General features: G+C 46.6%; 1 protein-coding gene across 6 annotated transcripts in view; it reads left to right on the forward strand.

Moving 5' to 3' along the window:
- ttc14 (tetratricopeptide repeat domain 14) overlaps positions 1-17,136 on the forward strand; it is a 91,760-nt gene that overhangs the window by 62,175 nt on the left and 12,449 nt on the right. Inside the window, exons 10-12 of one of the 6 annotated variants that reach the window (XM_072474198.1) lie at positions 1,558-1,675; positions 4,791-4,891; positions 13,832-13,995. In XM_072474198.1, the coding sequence (XP_072330299.1) occupies positions 1,558-1,675; positions 4,791-4,891; positions 13,832-13,856 (244 nt within the window). In that variant the 3' untranslated portion in view covers positions 13,857-13,995. Of the gene's footprint in view, positions 1-1,557; positions 1,676-2,642; positions 4,296-4,790; positions 4,892-13,831; positions 13,996-17,136 lie in introns of those variants that run through there. The other 5 variants (XM_072474200.1, XM_072474197.1, XM_072474199.1 and 2 more) reach the window with 5 other exon arrangements.

A 17,136-nucleotide genomic window follows, 5' to 3' on the forward strand; every position in this document is an offset into this window, starting at 1 on the left:
CCAACACCTTGGCCAGCAACATTTTCTTTGTCCATTGTTTTTTTTATACTGTTGCTGTTTGTAATGCCAAAAATATCTCATTAAAATTGTTTATTAAAAAAAATAAAATAACGGACACTTAACCATGCAGGAAAAGTACAGCCTGCCGAGACACCAGGGGCGAAATTCTCCCCCAACGGCGGGATGTCCGCCGAGTGGCGCCAAAGCCGCCGCCAATCAGACGGGCATCGCGCCGGCCCAAAGGTGCAGAAGGCTCTGCACCTTTGGCGACCTAGCCCAAACATTGAGGGGCTAGGCCGACGCCGGAGGGATTTCCGCCCCGCCAGCTGGCGGAAATGGCGTTTGTTTCCCCGCCAGCTGGCGCGGAAATGCGGCGCATGCGCGGGAGCGTCAGCGGCCGCTGTCAGTTTCCCAGCGCATGCGCGGGAGTGCCAGCGGCCGCTGTCAGTTTCCCGCGCATGCGCAGTGGGGAGAGTCTCTTCCGCCTCCGCCATGGTGGAGGCCGTAGCGGAGGCGGAAGGGTAAGAGTGCCCCCACGGCACAGGCCCGCCCGCGGATCGGTGGGCCCCGATCGCGGGCCAGGCCACCGTGGGGGCACCCCCGGGGTCAGATTGCCCCGCGCCCCCCCCCCCCCCACGCCGCCTGGTCCCGCCGGTAAATACCAGGTTTGATTTACGTCAGCGGGACAGGCAATTCCTGGGCGGGACTTCGGCCCAACTGGGCCGGAGAATCCAGCGGGGGGTCCCGCCAACCGGCGCGGCCGGATTCCCGCCCCCGCCCAATCTCCGGGAGCGGAGACTTCGGCGGGGGCGGGATTCACGGCGGCCAACGGCCATTCTCCGACCCGGCGGGGGGTCGGAGAATGACGCCCCAGATATCCAGGACTAATAGCATCCCGGGAAGTCCTGACCTGGGACGCAGAATGAAAAGCTGAATTTTGGGATCGTCCTGGAAAATCCAGGACTGTTGGTCATCATGACTGTGCTCCATGTGCACAACTTGTTGAAGTAATCTTTCAAATTGCTCAAACTTCCTCGATCAACTTTAGGAGTTCCAAAAATGTGTCATAATGTTCTTCAATCCTTAATTTTTCAAATGAAGTATAAAAGAAATTGCATTCAAACCTCATCACAATTTTCTGTTGTGTATGTTGTACTGAGGAAAAACTCACCATGTGGAATGACTGCAGGCAACCTTTATTGAACTAACTTTATCTACACATCCCCAGCAAAAAGGGCAATGTTGCAAAATTTTCAGAATGTGCAATATACTACACCAAACGTATGTAAATCAACACTTGGGAATTGTGGCATTAGTTATCCCAAAGACCTCCAAAACAACCCAAAAAATTTCAGGATCTGTGCAATGGTTCCGTATAGGAACAGAATGAAGTTTAATTTGCTATGGTGTCTTTCTTTGCAGGTTGAAACCTCTGTTTTAAAGGTTTTGCCTTGCTCGCTGTTACTAAGTTGGTATTCTGTATTCTACTAATTTCTGTATTCAAGGAAGGATTTGAATGTGATCACTTTCTGATGGCTCTTAAAAATCTTTTATCAGGTTAGAGGAAGAAGAAAAGTTGGCAAATGCTGAGAATTGCTATAAGAAAGCATTGAAGCTCGATGAGACTTTCAGTGAGGCAGAGGAAGCTTTACAGAAATTAAGAAAACACATGCAGGTGATTTACTGGGTTCAGTATTATGCTTACAATTTTACTGCTGTTTGATATGTGCCTCACTCCGAGATCGACAGGATATTTCACCATTATTAACTGGAAGAAATTACACATTTATGTGTGATGTGCTTGTGTATTGATGCATCCCAATATGGACTGGTGGAGTTTTCACTAAGTAGTAAAGGAATGCAATATTACATGATCAGTTTTGAACTTAACAGTTCTTCCTGACGAGCGCTGATTAGAATTTTTTTGGAAGCGATGTTGTGTCATCAACTCGTGTGCAAGACCTCAATCATCGAACTCAGCGACGTCGAAATGTGGAGACTGCATTCAAGTTTGTTGAAAGATGCAGTCCATAAAAAAAAATAGGCGTGCCTCATTTTGGAGAGAAGTCATTTTTTTTTTACTGTTTGTGTGGAGAGGAGCATTATTTCAGCATGTTATTGAAAATGACTGTTCCTTTCCGACCCCAGTTGATTTTCTTGATCTTTGTTAGATACTTTTACCTTGCTACTAAAACCAATATTTGTCTTGGAACCTTTTGGAACTTCGTCCTTCCATTGCGATCCAAATATCAAACTTATCAATTTAAAAAGTTTGCTTCAGATCTGTTCTCTCTGAGCTTCTCTGTTTTGGGTTTCCTGTTCAAAATTGTGCCTTTCCCTACTCTGAATCAGCAATATCCATGGTTACAAACCAAACTAATTTTTCATTAAATTGCTGCTATTTAGTCAGGAATGAATATCTTCTACTTTCCTTCCTTTAAATGCTATTTGATATTCAATCCCATGGGGATTTTTTTTGTGTGTGATTCAGCTGAAATTGGGTTGATGATGAGCAAACTCTGACCTAATCTTGTTCTTAACAATAAACTTCTGGAAAAGAAGTTGAAATTAGTTTACTACAAAGATTAGCACTTTTTCTTGCTATCGAAAATCTAAAATTGTTTTTGTCTTGTGTTGTTTAGACTTTTACAACATAAGACATACTCAAGATCTTCTGCAAAATTGAGTAGGTGCTGATTATGACATTAATACTGTCGGAACTATTTTGTGTTTACCACCACCCCCTCCCCCCAAAAAGAGGCTGCAAAATAATATTTCATAATATAATTTGCAACTCAGCTGGAGATGTGACTGGACCTACTCTCCAGGATAGAAATTTTGTCCTGTAGTTTCATTGTTTATTTTATAGCCTGCAAGTGTCACTGCAAACCCTTTTTATTTGTGATTCAATTATCAATTTGGGGAGAGAGTGGCATACCTGATCTTGATAAATGTGGGTAGCTGGGCAGCACGGTGGCGCAGTGGTTAGCATTGCTGCCTCACTGTGCCGAGGTCCCAGTTTCGATCCCAGCTCTGGGTCACTGTCCGTGTGGAGTTCGCACATTTTCCCCGTGTTTGCATGGATTTCGCCCCACACAACCCAAAGATGTGCAGGGTAGGTGGATTAGCCACGCTAAATTGCCCCTTAATTGGAAGAAATGAATTGGGTCCACTAAATTTATTTAAAAAAAGATAAATGTGGGTAGCTGTTTCACTGAGGGAGGGAAAATTTGAGAACCCCTGGTAGTTGGCTCAAATTCAAGGCCTCCAAGTGCCTGTACGCTCTTTAGTATGGAGCAGGAGAACTAAAAGTAATTCAGGAAAAACAGTCTATTTTGACAGGAGGAATGTAATCAATGTGATCATTTTGTCCGTGTTTGGAAAGGCTTAACTTTGCAACAATGTATGTTTCATAGTGTCTTGAAGTTGACAAGTTTTAGATGTTTTCGTATTAAATGCATCTGAAGAGCTATTGAAATTTTTTTTAAATCAGAAGTTATTTGAAGATTAAACTTACCAGGTTTATAAAACGGAGATCTCACTTTATGTGGCATTTCCACTTTAAATCTCTGCAGGTAAACTTCACATCTGTCAAAGCACTAGTAATGTGCGTGAGATGTTTATATGTTTAATCTCCCACAACATCTTAATAGGCTATCCCTTTAAAAGCCAATAAAAGGCTTTGAAGACTTTAGAAAACTTTCCAATCCTCTACTATCCAGTCAGAAGCACCCTTTTAACCAGATTTACAGGTTGTTATTCAGAATAATATTTGAAGACTTGTATGCTTCCAACTGCTCAACTATTACGAAGCCCTTTATTGCTGCACTTGCATGCCTTCCTCACTCGGGAATGTTACTTTTAATACTGCGCATGAAATTTCTTTAATTTTAATTAAGTTTGTGGAAGCACAAAACCAATTTCTATATTTTGTGATATTGGCAAAATTTCTGCTAAAAGTAATGGCAGGAGAAACTTAACAAGTCTTTAAATTTAATTTCTCTGAGCTGTTAACATTTTGAGAATATTTTCTTGCATTACTGATTTTTTTTTCCTTGTTTTGTTTTTGTGTGCATTTTCTTTCTGGGGCCTTGGCTGCTGAAATTCATTACATACCACACCTGATCTGAACTGGATTCTGCTGCACAATCCTGGTTTGTACTTTGGTCATTGGGGAACAACTGGTGATGTACGGTGACTTTGGCGGGTTTGTTTTAACAAAAAATATATTTTGGTAAATTGTACAAAACCTTTATTTGAATTGATCATTATTAAATTTGTGAATATTCAATCATTCCCTTGCTTTCCTATTTTTGTGATTTGAAAACCTTGTGTTTTATAATTTCCATTTTCCTTGGATTGCCATATTGGTCACCCATGTATGTTCCTGTTTTGATTACAACATTTTGATATGCTATCCCTTGCTTTTTTTAATGTATAATGTTAAACGTCCTCATGTGTGACTGCTAACTCCTTACCCATAATTTGTTCCTGATTGTGTCTTTCCTTCTAATTAAATTTTTCTTTACTCCCCTATAACCCCTCATTGAATTTAATGTGTTTTCTCATTGCCACTTTGTGTTCCCCAATTGTTGACAAAATATATCTGAATTCTACAATTCTAATACAATATATATAATATGTATGATTATTTTTAATATGACAAACCTTTAATCTTTTAAAACTGGTAATGTGACACGGTTTTCTGGATATAAATGTGATCAATGGTGTTGCTGACTGAAAACTAAATCAAATTTCTGCCGCAATTTCATGATGACTGGGTATAAAAGAAATCACTTGAAAAGAAAGAAAAGCAATCTAGAGAAGAAGAGAAAACAATCGAGGTGTCAAGTGCAGAGAAATTGCGTAAGCTGTTAAAAGAAGAAAAGAGGTAATTTTCTCATCTGAGAATAGATTTGCAGTTTTATGATGCCATGACAGAAAATAAGGTAAAATGATGCTTCTCTGGATCAAGAGAAGTGAGATTTAAAATCTTTACATTTTGCTTGGGCTGATATTTTCAAGTTACTTAACTCAAATTGTGATTATGAATGGGCAGATACAAAGGTGTCTTTTGTGGAGTTGAATATAAACATTTATAAAAGTCACTATGTATAGCAGCTATATGGTGAGATCAGAGAATTTGATTGTGTAGCAGTGGTGGTGTTGTTTGCAAATTGGGAATCCTGCCTTTGGTCTTCGTTGCAAGTCTTTGAAGTCCAAAATGCTTCTACTTGGTTTATTTTAAAAGGAGATAAAACCAAAACATTTAATTTACAGCTGGTTCTGCTGTCCCATACTTTTGAATGCACACTCAGAATGGGCTATAATACGTCCTCACTTAAAGTTGTGGTTGAGTTCCTGAAAAGCACAATGTTAAGTGAAACGTAAGCTCCTATAGGAATTAACAGTTGGGTGCAGTAGGACCTTGATTAATAAGGGGATCAGGGGTTATGGGGAGAAGGCAGGAGAATGGGGATGCGAAAATATCAGCCATGATTGAATGGCGGAACAGACTCGATGGGCCAAGTGGCCTAATTCTGCTCCTATGTCTTATGGACTTTCCTTATCAGAAAAAATGATTAAAACATTGTATCCTGTAATTATTGTATGTTGGTAAATTCATATTTTGGTGAGTGAAATAACTTTTAAAATAAGTAAAATTAATTTTCTATAATAATCTTTATTGTCACAAGTAGGCTTACATTAACACTTCAATGAAGTTACTGTGAAAAGCCCCATGTCGCCACATTCCGACGCCTGTTCGGATACACAGAGGGAGAATTCAGAATGTTAAAATTACCTAGCAGCACGTCTTTAGGGACTTGTGGGAGCACCTGGAGGAAACCCACGCAGACACAGGGAGAACATGTAGACTCCGCACAGACAGTGACCCAAGCAGGGAATCGAACCTGGGACCCTGGCGCTGTGAAGCAACAGTGCTAACCACTGTGCCGCCCGACAAAGCTACTTGTCGTGCCTCCTGTTCACTGCCGACCCTGTTTCCTGACCTGCCTGCTCCATGATCCACCTGGTTGTTATAGATCCTCTTGCTCCTTGACCCCTCAGATTTACAGCCTCTAGCCGTGCTCAACCCTCTGACTCGCTGCTTTTTCTGTGCCCAATCCACCCTTGCACTGCTTCCCTCTGCTGAACATGCTTTCCCATTCAAGATCCAGGTCCAAAATGGAGCGCTGGGGCTGTTATTACCAATGTTTTGTTTTCTTAAGTGAGACTGCTTGCTACTTCCCTCTCCTGAACCTTACTGTGTGCGTGGGCTCTGGACATGAGTGGCATAGCAGGAGGGAGGAATAGTTTTAACAGTCATTAGGAAAAAACATCCATTCTACCAGCTGCAGAATGATACTTCACAATCCCAGAGTTGAGATCTGGATTTTGGACAGGAATGTAACTCATTTTTTTAATTTTAAAAATAATTTTTATTGAAGTTTTCACAAAATATCAACAACAAAATGAAAAAGGAACCCAATAGAATTAAATACAAAACAAAATAAAACAACCCCCGTGCCCCCCTTCCCCGATACATAAATAATAAATTAACACCCCAAATTAACACATAGCAAATATATGCACCCCCTCCGATCCCCCAGTGCAGACAAACAAAAATAAAATAGAACCCCCCCCCCCCAGGGTTCCTGTTGCTGCTGACCATTGTCTACCATTCTGCCAGGAAGTCCAAGAACGGTTGCCATCGCCTGAAAAACCCTTGCACCGTTTAAGGCAAATTTCACCCTCTCCAATTTAATAAATCCCGCCATATCGTTGATCCAGGATTCCACGCTTGGGGGCCTCGCATCCTTCCACTGAAGAAGAATCCTTCGCCGGGCCACCAGGGACGCAAAGGCCAGAATACCGGCCTCTTTCGCCTCCTGCACTCCTGGCTCCCCTGCAACCCCAAATATTGCGAGCCCCCAGCCCGGTTTGACCCTGGATCCTACCACCCTTGACACCGTCCTTGCTACGCCCTTCTAAAACTCCTCCAGCGCTGGGCACGCCCAGACCATATGGGTGTGGTTTGCCGGTCTCCCTGAGCACCTAACACACCTGTCCTCACCCCCCAAAAAACGGCTCATCCTTGTTCCGGTCATGTGTGTCCTGTGCAGTACCTTAAACTGTATGAGGCTGAGCCTCGCGCACGAAGAGGAAAAGTTCACCCTCCCAAGGGCATCTGTCCCCGTCCTGTTGCTAACTTTTGGTTGGCTCTTAAATCATAATTTGCTCTGTTTGTTTAACCTTTGCTCTAGAGTCTCCAGGTATCTTTATGATACCGCCACGAGGTTCAAGTTCAAGTAATGATCAATAACTCAACACACCAATTAGTAAGATTCAAATCAAAACACATTTATTATACACAGTAAATCACTATGCATAAACTCTACTTTCTAGGCTATTCCTATCACTAAAAGGCCTATACTTAGCTTCGGACTGGTCCACCAGGTCAGGGGAACAAATGGCCTTTCGTTCAGGTCCTGAGTCTGCAGGATTGAAAGCTGGTATGGACTGGTAGCTAGGAGCGCCTATCTCGTAGCAAGCGTTGACTTGAGACTTACTTGCTTGGTGGCAACAAGACAGGTCACTGTCAAGCGTTGGTTCAAGTTGCCGAGTGACCCTGCCAAAGAAGGGACGATTTGAACTTGGGGGCTTTACTTTATAGTCCCCAGGGGCTTCCCGCCCTTCGGGGCGGACCCCGTACCTGGTTCCAAGTGATTGGACTACTTTCCGATCACTTGGATCGATTTCTCCAATGCTGGAGCAGCTCCCTGATCGCTGGCGGTCCCTAGGTGTCCGTTGGCCTTCCTTTGTCTTGGCTCCTGCTGGCGCCGAGGGGTCTGGCTTGGCTTTGTTTACCTTAACTGTTGCCATTGTGCCTGGGAATCGCACATTACTATGTAGATGGCTGCTATATTACTATGCAGGTGGCTGCTGGTATTAGTGCTGTCTGGTTTCTTACAGGTTCCAATACACATGATTTCTGTATTTGCTAGTCTTTGCCTGTGTTGGCTGAATTTCCCTTCAGCCTTTGCGGTTCTCCATTTTAAGTCGGGAAGTGGCCAACTCGGGTGGCTACAGTCCCCTCCTCGATCTCCTCCCCCAACTCCCCCTCCCACTTACCTTTCAACTCCACCACCGAGGCCTCCTCCTCCTCCTGCATCACCTGGTAAGTTGCCGAGATCTTCCCCTCTCCAACCCCCCCACCCCCCCGAGAGCACCCTGTCCTGTACCGTGCGTGGCAGCAGCGGGAATTCCACCACTTGCCGCCTGGCAAACGCCCTTACCTGTAGATACCTAAAGGTGTTCTCTGGGGGGAGCTCATACTGCTCCTCCAGCTCACCCAGGCTCGCGAACTTCCCATCCACAAACAGGTCCCCCAACCTTCTCCCTGCCCTGTGCCACCCCAAAAACCCTCCCATTTATTCTCCCTGGGACAAACCGGTGGTTCCCCCGTATTGGGGTCCACACCGAGGCCCCCACTTCCCCCCTGTGCCGCCTCCACTGCCCCCAGATTTTGGGGGTAGCCGCCACCACCAGGCTAATGGTATACCTCATTGGAGGGAGCGGCAGCGGCGCCGTTACCAGCGCCCCCAGACTCGTACCCTCTCAAGACACCGTCTCCAGCCTCTTCCATGCAGCCCCCTCCCCCTCCATCACCCACTTGTGCACCATTGCCACATTGGCGGCCCAGTAGTACCCACAGAGGTTGGGCAGTGCCAGCCGCCCCCCCTCATCCCTACTCCGCTCCAGGAACACCCTTCTCACCCTCGGAGTCCCTTGTGCCCACACAAACCCCGTTATGCTCCTGTTGACCCGCCTAAAGAAGGCCTTCTGGATAAGAATGGGGAGGCACTGGAACAGGAACAAAAACCTTGGGAGCACCGTTATCTTAGCACCGTTATCTTAACTGACTGTGACAAATGTTGAATTCTTTACCCGTCAATCTGGCCTCAATAAAACTCGATGGATTTGTAGGCATAGTATTATTTATTTTTACCCGACTTGCAAGTCTGACTCGCTTCACAAAAACCCAGAACACAAGCAGCCTGCTGGGTCTCCAGAATCGAGTGCTATTGGAGACAAAGGAATCTCTACAAATACATTCAAATGGCATCAAGTTTCACATAAACGATTCCCATAGGTCATCCTATACCCCTCCTGACCTGGCCACACATCCTAATTGGCTCACTTCTCATTCCTTCCCCTGGCCTCTTGTTACCCAGCATCCTTTTCTTCTCCTCCTCTACCAGACACCCCTCCCCCTTCCTTGCCATGCTCTCTGAAATCCTTTGTCTGTGAACTCCCTAGAATTAGACCGGCCTACATCTACATTACTGTAACTAATATATTTAACCTAACTATTTTATATCACATTCGTCATTCCCTCCTTTTATCATTTCATGATAACCTATCTATTCAATCCGTAGCTACGGCCCCTCATCTAATAAGATTCGTTGCTGCATTTCCAATTCCTGTTGTTGCACCCTTGTGGATCCTAACAGCCAAGATTCTAGGGGGCGTCTATCTGTTCTAGTGCACCCCGCATTCTACCCATCACGCATTTAAGGATGGCCAGGCCCAGAAAGATGCAGCCGAGTGCCACTGCTAAATACATGGCCATATTTATCAACCAGTCCTTCCAACCTCCAAATCCCCAGTTACCCCAAGAGCCAGGATCCTGCATTCCATCCAGGTGATCCTGTATGCGATCCATAAATTTAGTGATGTTAGCGGTTAGGTCTTGAACTCCCGTGATACAGTTGCCCTGCACTATGGTGCATACCCCACCCTCACTGGCCAGAAGATAGTCAAGAGCATACTGGTTCTGCATTGCAAACAACCGCAGCTGAGACAAATCCTTGGTTATTGCCCCGAGGGCTCCCAAGGTTTCGTTTCCCAGGATGGTAAGGCCACAAATAAAATAATTCCTATCGCTGACCGCCAAGGAACCCCCCCACACCTCCCAGTGTCAAGACGCTCAGAATTCTCCATCCGGCTGAGTGGCTCCGGTTGGGTGCGAGAACCCGAGATTTTTTCCAGTTCTCGCAGAATTCAGTTGAGACTGCCCGGCATGCTAACTGATTATGCAGCATCCATGCCGAGGGGCAGGGGACTAGTAGGGACTAGAGTCCCGATAGCAATTTGGCAGGGAAATGGGGGTGACAAAACATTGGTCGCTGTGCCATTTAAAAAAAAAAGTAGTATCCTTGCTCCGTGTACAGGCTAGCATCACAATCAGTATATCAGTTGCGTAGGGATCCCCCAGTAGCCCAGTTTATCCAGCTTTGGAACGCCCATTCGGGCCTCCCAGCAATGCGGAAAGCCCTAGTCCCAACAGTGATATGAGAGACATTCGCCCAGCCACAAAGGAGCTGGAGGCCAGCGTTCAATGGAACGCAGGTGGTGTTGTAACAAACGCATTGGCCAGACGTGTGACTGATATGACACCTCCTGTCCGTACAGGTGGGGAATAGACATGTTATATTCGTTTCCACCTCTACCAGCAAACAGCCATACCCATCACTGCTGAAACAATTCTCGTACGACTGGGAGTCCATTGGGAGTGAAGTGGCTAGGTATGTACGCCCTCCACCGTTGCAGCCTATCATACTGTGAGTGGGAATTATCCCGAGGTACGGGAAGGCAAATAGCCGGTGGTGCTGAACCCAGATCGTAAGGAAGAGTGACTTGCTCGGGCGGTGGCTCGGAACGCTGACAATGAACCACCGTTTGGGGAGTGTCCCAAAGCGGTGAAACAGAAAATAACCTAGACAGAGCTGCGGGGTTCGGGTAGCAGACAACCTGTCCCTGGCCATACAAGCGATGGTAAATCTGGTAGAAGAGATTCATACTACCCGGGTTTTCCTCAGTCTGGGCCCTAAATGAATTAAGTGTATCTCCTGATAACCCACGTTGTAGTTGTACTCCCCTCCTTACACGCCCCGTCCTCTCTCTAGTCCCCCTCCCTCTCTCTCACAACCTCTTCCTACCCTCTCCTGACGGTCTGATTTTACCTTTATGGCACCAATCTTAACACATCCAAAATCAAATTTACATGTACTCCAAAAACAAGGCAATGTCCATGTAATGTTCCCTTCCCATCGCCGGGACCGGTGCAATTGCTTCATGAGTCCTGCATTGTCCGTTAACCTGATGACCTTCCATGAGTCGATACCATGCCCTCGTATATGGGGGCAGCAAAGAACATCACCTCTGCATAAACTAAATGTCCTTGTAGTTTGGTTAGGGTTACAGATGTAGATGATATTTCCCTTTTCCATGTCTGTCGCCGATGTCACTCCAAGCGAGGTGAGGCCGAAGATCTCACAGGCGGTGCGATGCCACCCCATCGTGCTTCACACCTGTAAAACAGCACTGGGGAAGGGAGGCAGGTTAGTAACCGACCTTTTTACAGTGGTAGAGGTGGATCCAATTTATGGTGGTGGAGGCGGACCCAAGCACTCCGCCCCTCCACTTTAACTGCCGTGGGGGTGGTAAGGAGAACTTGGAAGGGCCCCTCCCATCGTGGCTCCGAACCTTTCCGAGTCCAATTTTTGACCATGACATAACTACCGGGCTGCACTGAAAGTGAGCTAGGTAATGGGGGCGCTGGCTGGTGAGCCGCGCGGACCTGGCCATGGAGCTCTTTGAGGACCTTAGTGAGGGCTAGAACATAGGTGGTCATTTCTTCAGTCATATGGTGAAACTGAACCAGTCTGGGAACATGCAGGCTCCAGGGAGTTCTAAGGGGCTTGCCATAAAGGATCTCGGCAGGAGAGAGCTGGGCCGGTCCCGCAGGTGTAACCCGCAGCTGGAAGAGGGCAACGGGGAGCAACTTAAGCCATGTCAGTCCCGTGTCTGCTCTTAATTTACCCAATTTAGTTTTGAGGGTCTGATTGTGTCTCTCAACCAACCTGGCCGCCTGCGGTCTGTACGCACAGTGTAACTGCTGGCGTATGCCCAACTGGGAGCAGAACTCCTTGTTAATCTGTCCAATAAAATGAGGCCCGTTATCAGAACTTAACTGAGCTGGTATACCGTACCGGGGAATGATTTCCCGCATCAGAACTTGAACCACAGTAGCAGCTTTATTATCGGTAGTCGCATACGCCTCAACCCATCTGCTGAACACATCCACAATGACCAAAACATATTTATAACATTGACACCTTTCTAACTCGATGTAATCCATTTGGAGCATCTCAAAGGGACCATTGGGCAACGGGGTTTGCCCCATACCACAAGGGATACCTTTGCCGGTGTTATTTTGCTGCCAAATCAAACACCGATTACTGATACTCTGGGCCAGCCCCTGCATTTTAGGGAGCCACCAAGTGTCCAGCAACAAATCACTAGTCCCCCGAGCCCCACAATGAGTTGCAAAGTGTACACATTCGATGACCCATAAAGCCAGTACATCAGACATACAAGTCTGATGTGCTGGCATGGTCCATAAAGAGGAAACCGAATAATATGTACAACCTAACCGTTTCCACATTTGTTTATCACTCTCAGGAGCGTCCTCCTGTAACCCTATGACGTCTTGGATGGTTGGCATTGCTTGTCAGAAGCAGACATATTTATAGCAGATCGTTTAGTCTGACGTAACATTTTAAGCACCATCACTTGCTGAATTTGCGCGGTTGTCCGCGCTGCACAATCTGCTTGTTTATTACCAACGTCAACTGGGGTCTTACCGTTTGTATGGGCAGCGCATTTAGTGACGGAAATCTGCGCGGGCATAAGGAGGGCCTGCAGTAGGTCATTAACTAAACCCCGGTGGGATATTTCCAAGCCGGCCGAGGTAAGGAATCCCCTATTCTTCCAGAGCTGTCCGAAGTCATGAACTACCCCGAAGGCGTATCGGGAGTCAGTGTAAATATTTACCCGACGATCTACCCCAAGTATACATGCACGGGTAAGGGCAAAACGTTCGGCTTGTTGGGCTGAATAAGGGGTCTGAAAAGCAGCCGCTTCCAGGATCAGACCATCCTGATCCACGATTGCGGAACCGGACAGTCTCCGGCCAGTGGGGCTTATTAATGCACTGCCATCAACATACATAATCATGTCAGGTTGTTCTAACGGAATATCACTCACATCATCCCTTATTGTGGTAGTTTCCTGAATCAAGGCTAAACAGCCGTGGCCAGGTGCGTCTTCATGGACAGGGGGACCGCTGAGAAAACAGGCTGGATTGATAGTGGTATATTTCATACCTATTCTGACGAGCTTCTGTAAGATGCTGAGTCTGCAGTTGCCCCAGTAGTGCGATGACCGAGTGGGAGCGATACACCGTAATATCCTGTTGGAGAGTGATATTGGCAGCAGCCTGCAAACTATTGTATATCGCTGCCAAGATCTGGGTGCAAACAGGGTGGCCCAACACCACTGGATCAAGTTTGGAAGAGTAATATGCTTGGGGCCGGTGCTTGTCCCCATGTTGCTGGGTGAGTACCGCTGTTGAACATCCTTCCAGAACAGGACAGTATATCTGGAACGGTCGGTCGTACAAGGGCCTACCGAGGGCCGGTGCTTGTAACAAGGCCTGCTTCAGGCAACGGAAGGCTTCGAGTGCCTCGGTGGTGAGAGTAAAATTACTCCCTTCACTAGTGTAAGGCGTCAGCAGCTTTATATAGACAGCGATGTTTGGTATCGACTGCCTACAATAATTCACCATACCCAGCCAATGACGGACCTCCTTGGCTGTGGTAGGGGCGGGGAATTGGCATATTGGTTCAATCCTACTGGGTTTGAGACTTCTTTCTGTGGCTGTAAGTAAAACTCCTAAGAACTTGACCTTTGTCTGAGCCACCAGGACCTTTGATTGTGAAACAACATAACCCAACGAGGATAGGTGGTTTAATAACTGGATCACGTCATCCCTGTTACTGGGCTCGTCAGGACTCGCTACCAATATGTCATCTACATACTTCACTAGAGTGGAACCATGCTCCAATGTCGAGGCCTGGGAGTTGGGTCTGCAGACATCTGGAGAAGAGCGTAGGTGAGTTGACGAACCCCTGTGGCAGTCGGGTCCAGGTATACTGCTGTCCATTGTAAGGGAAGGCAAACTAATATTGGCTTTCAGATGCGAGTGGAAGGGCAAAGAAGGCGTGCTGAAGGTCAATTATGGCGAAGACCCGGGCTTGAGCTGGAATTTGAGCCAGTATGTGGGCAGGATTAGGGAGGAGAGCTTGTAACGGCTGTGCGATGGCATTGATTGAACCTAAACCTTGTACTAATCGGTACTGGTCTGGTTTGGCTGGTTTAGGCACAGCAAGTATCGGGGTGTTACATTCTTATTGGCAAGGGACCAAATACCCTGTTGCAACAGCTCGGATTAATTTGTCTATAGACGGGGCAGCTTGGGGTTTCAGGGGGTATTGCCGAATGGAAGGCAGCTTTACATGGTCCTTAATCGTTACCTTAATAAGTGTAACATTTGTCTTTCCCACTTAAGAACAAAGAAATGTACAGCACAGGAACAGGCCCTTCAGCCCTCCAAGCCCGTGCCGACCATGCTGCCTGACTAAACTACAATCTTCTACACTTCCTGGGTCCGTATCCCTCTATTCCCATCCTATTCATGTATTTGTCAAGATGCCCCTTAAATGTCACTATCGTCCCTGCTTCCACCACCTCCTCCGGTAGCGAGTTCCAGGCACCAACTACCCTCTGTGTAAAAAAAACTTGCGTCGTACATCTCCTCTAAACCTATGCCCCCTTGTAATTGACCCCTCTACCCTGGGAAAAAGCCTCTGACTATCCACTCTGTCTATGCCCCTCATAATTTTGTAGACCTCTATCAGGTCGCCCCTCAACCTCCGTCGTTCCAGTGAGAACAAACCGAGTTTATTCAACCGCTCCTCATAGCTAATGCCCTCCATACCAGGCAACATTCTGGTAAATCTCTTCTTCATCCTCTCTTAAAGCCTCCACATCCTTCTGGTAGTGTGGCGACCAGAATTGAACACTATACTCCAAGTGTGGCCTAACTAAGGTTCTATACAGCTGCAACATGACTTGCCAATTTTTATACTCTATGCCCCAGCCAATGAAGGCAAGCATGCCGTATGCCTTCTTGAGTACCTTCTCCACCTGTGTTGCCCCTTTCAGTGACCTGTGGACCTGTACACCTAGATCTCTCTGACTTTCAATACTCTTGAGGGTTCTACCATTCACTGTATATTCCCTACCTGCATTAGACCTTCCAAAATGCATTACCTCACATTTGTCCGGATTAAACTCCATCTGCCATCTCGCCGCCCAAGTCTCCAAACAATCCAAATCCTGCTGTATCCTCTGACAGTCCTGATCGCTATCCGCAATTCCACTAACCTTTGTGTCGTCTGCAAACTTACTAATCAGACCAGTTACATTTTCCTCCAAATCATTTATATATATATACTACAAACAGCAAAGATCCCAGCACTGATCCCTGCGGAACACCACTGGTCACAGCCCTCCAATTTGAAAAGCATCCTTCCATTGCAACTCCGCCGACCCTTTTACATCCCCCTCTATCCCGCCTGAAACATCTAAATCCTGGAACGTTTAGCTGCCAATCCTGCCCTTCCCTCAACCAGGTCTCTGTAATGGCAACAACATCATAGTTCCAAGTACTAATCCAAGCTCTAAGTTCATCTGCCTTACCCGTAATACTTCTTGCATTAAAACATATGTACTTCAGGCCACCAGACCCGCTGTGTTCAGCAACCTCTCCCTGTCTGCTCTGCCTCAGAGCCACACTGTCCCTATTCCCTAGTTCTCCCTCAGTGCTCTCACCTTCTGACCTATTGCTCCCGTGCCCACCCCCCTGCCAGACTAGTTTAAACCCTCCCGTGTGACACTAGCAAACCTCGCGGCCAGGATATTTATGCCTCTCCAGTTTAGATGCAACCCGTCCTTATATAGGTCACACCTGCCCCGGAAGAGCTCCCAGTGGTCCAGATAACGGAAACCCTCCCTCCTACACCAGCTGTTTAGCCATGTGTTTAGCTGCTCTATCTTCCTATTTCTAGCCTCACTGGCACGTGGCACAGGGAGTAATCCCGAGATTACAACCCTAGAGGTCCTGTCTTTTAACTTTCTGCCTAGCTCCCTGAACTCCTGCTGCAGGACCTCATGCCCCTTCCTGCCTATGTTGTTAGTACCAATATGTACAACGACCTCTGCCTGTTTGCCCTCCCCCTTCAGGATGCCCTCTACCCGTTCGGAGATATCCTGGACCCTGGCACCAGGGAGGCAACATACCATCCTGGAGTCTCTTTCACGTCCACAGAAGCGCATATCTGTGCCCCTAACTATAGAGTCCCCTATTACTATTGCTCTTCTGCGCTTTGACCCTCCCTTCTGAACATCAGAGCCAGCCGTGGTGCCACTGCTCTGGCTGCTGCTGTTTTCCCCTGATAGGCTATCCCCCCGACAGTATCCAAAGGGGTATACCTGTTCGAGAGGGGGACAACCACAGGGGACTCCTGCACTGTCTGCCTGGCCTTTCTGGTGGTCACCCATTTCTCTGCCTGCACCTTGGGTGTGACCACATTTATATAACTGCTATCTATGACGCTTTCCGCCACCTGCATGCTCCTGAGTGCATCCAATTGCTGCTCCAACCGAACCATGCGGTCTGTGAGGAGCTCCAGTTGGGTGCACTTTCTGCAGATGAAGCCACCCGGGACGCTGGAAGCCTCCCGGACGTGCCACATCTCACAGTCCGAGCACTGCACCCCTCTAACTGACATTGCATCAATTAATTAATAAATTAAAGTTAAATTTTTTTTAAAAAGTTACTGTTAACTATCTGTTTCCGAGCACTAGATTTCTACTATAAATGTGAAAGCGAATTATAGTACTCTCCGATCTCTGGCTTAGATACCCCTCTAAATTATAATTAAGTAATTATGTATAATTAGTTACCAATGCTTAATTTTTTTAATTTAGTGGAGATTCCCACCCAGCCACTCAGGTCACAGCTTTTCTGTGATGTCACATCAGTTTCCCCACCCCACACACACAATTTGAAAGGGTAATAAAAGTAAAAATGAGTAAAAATCACTTACTTACCTTCTGAGGGTCTCATATGTTCTCAGGTTCTCTCCCTGCTGATTAAAAGTTACA

This window comes from Scyliorhinus torazame, chromosome 14, assembly GCF_047496885.1.
Source record: "Scyliorhinus torazame isolate Kashiwa2021f chromosome 14, sScyTor2.1, whole genome shotgun sequence".
Classification (NCBI taxonomy): Eukaryota; Metazoa; Chordata; class Chondrichthyes; order Carcharhiniformes; family Scyliorhinidae; genus Scyliorhinus; species Scyliorhinus torazame.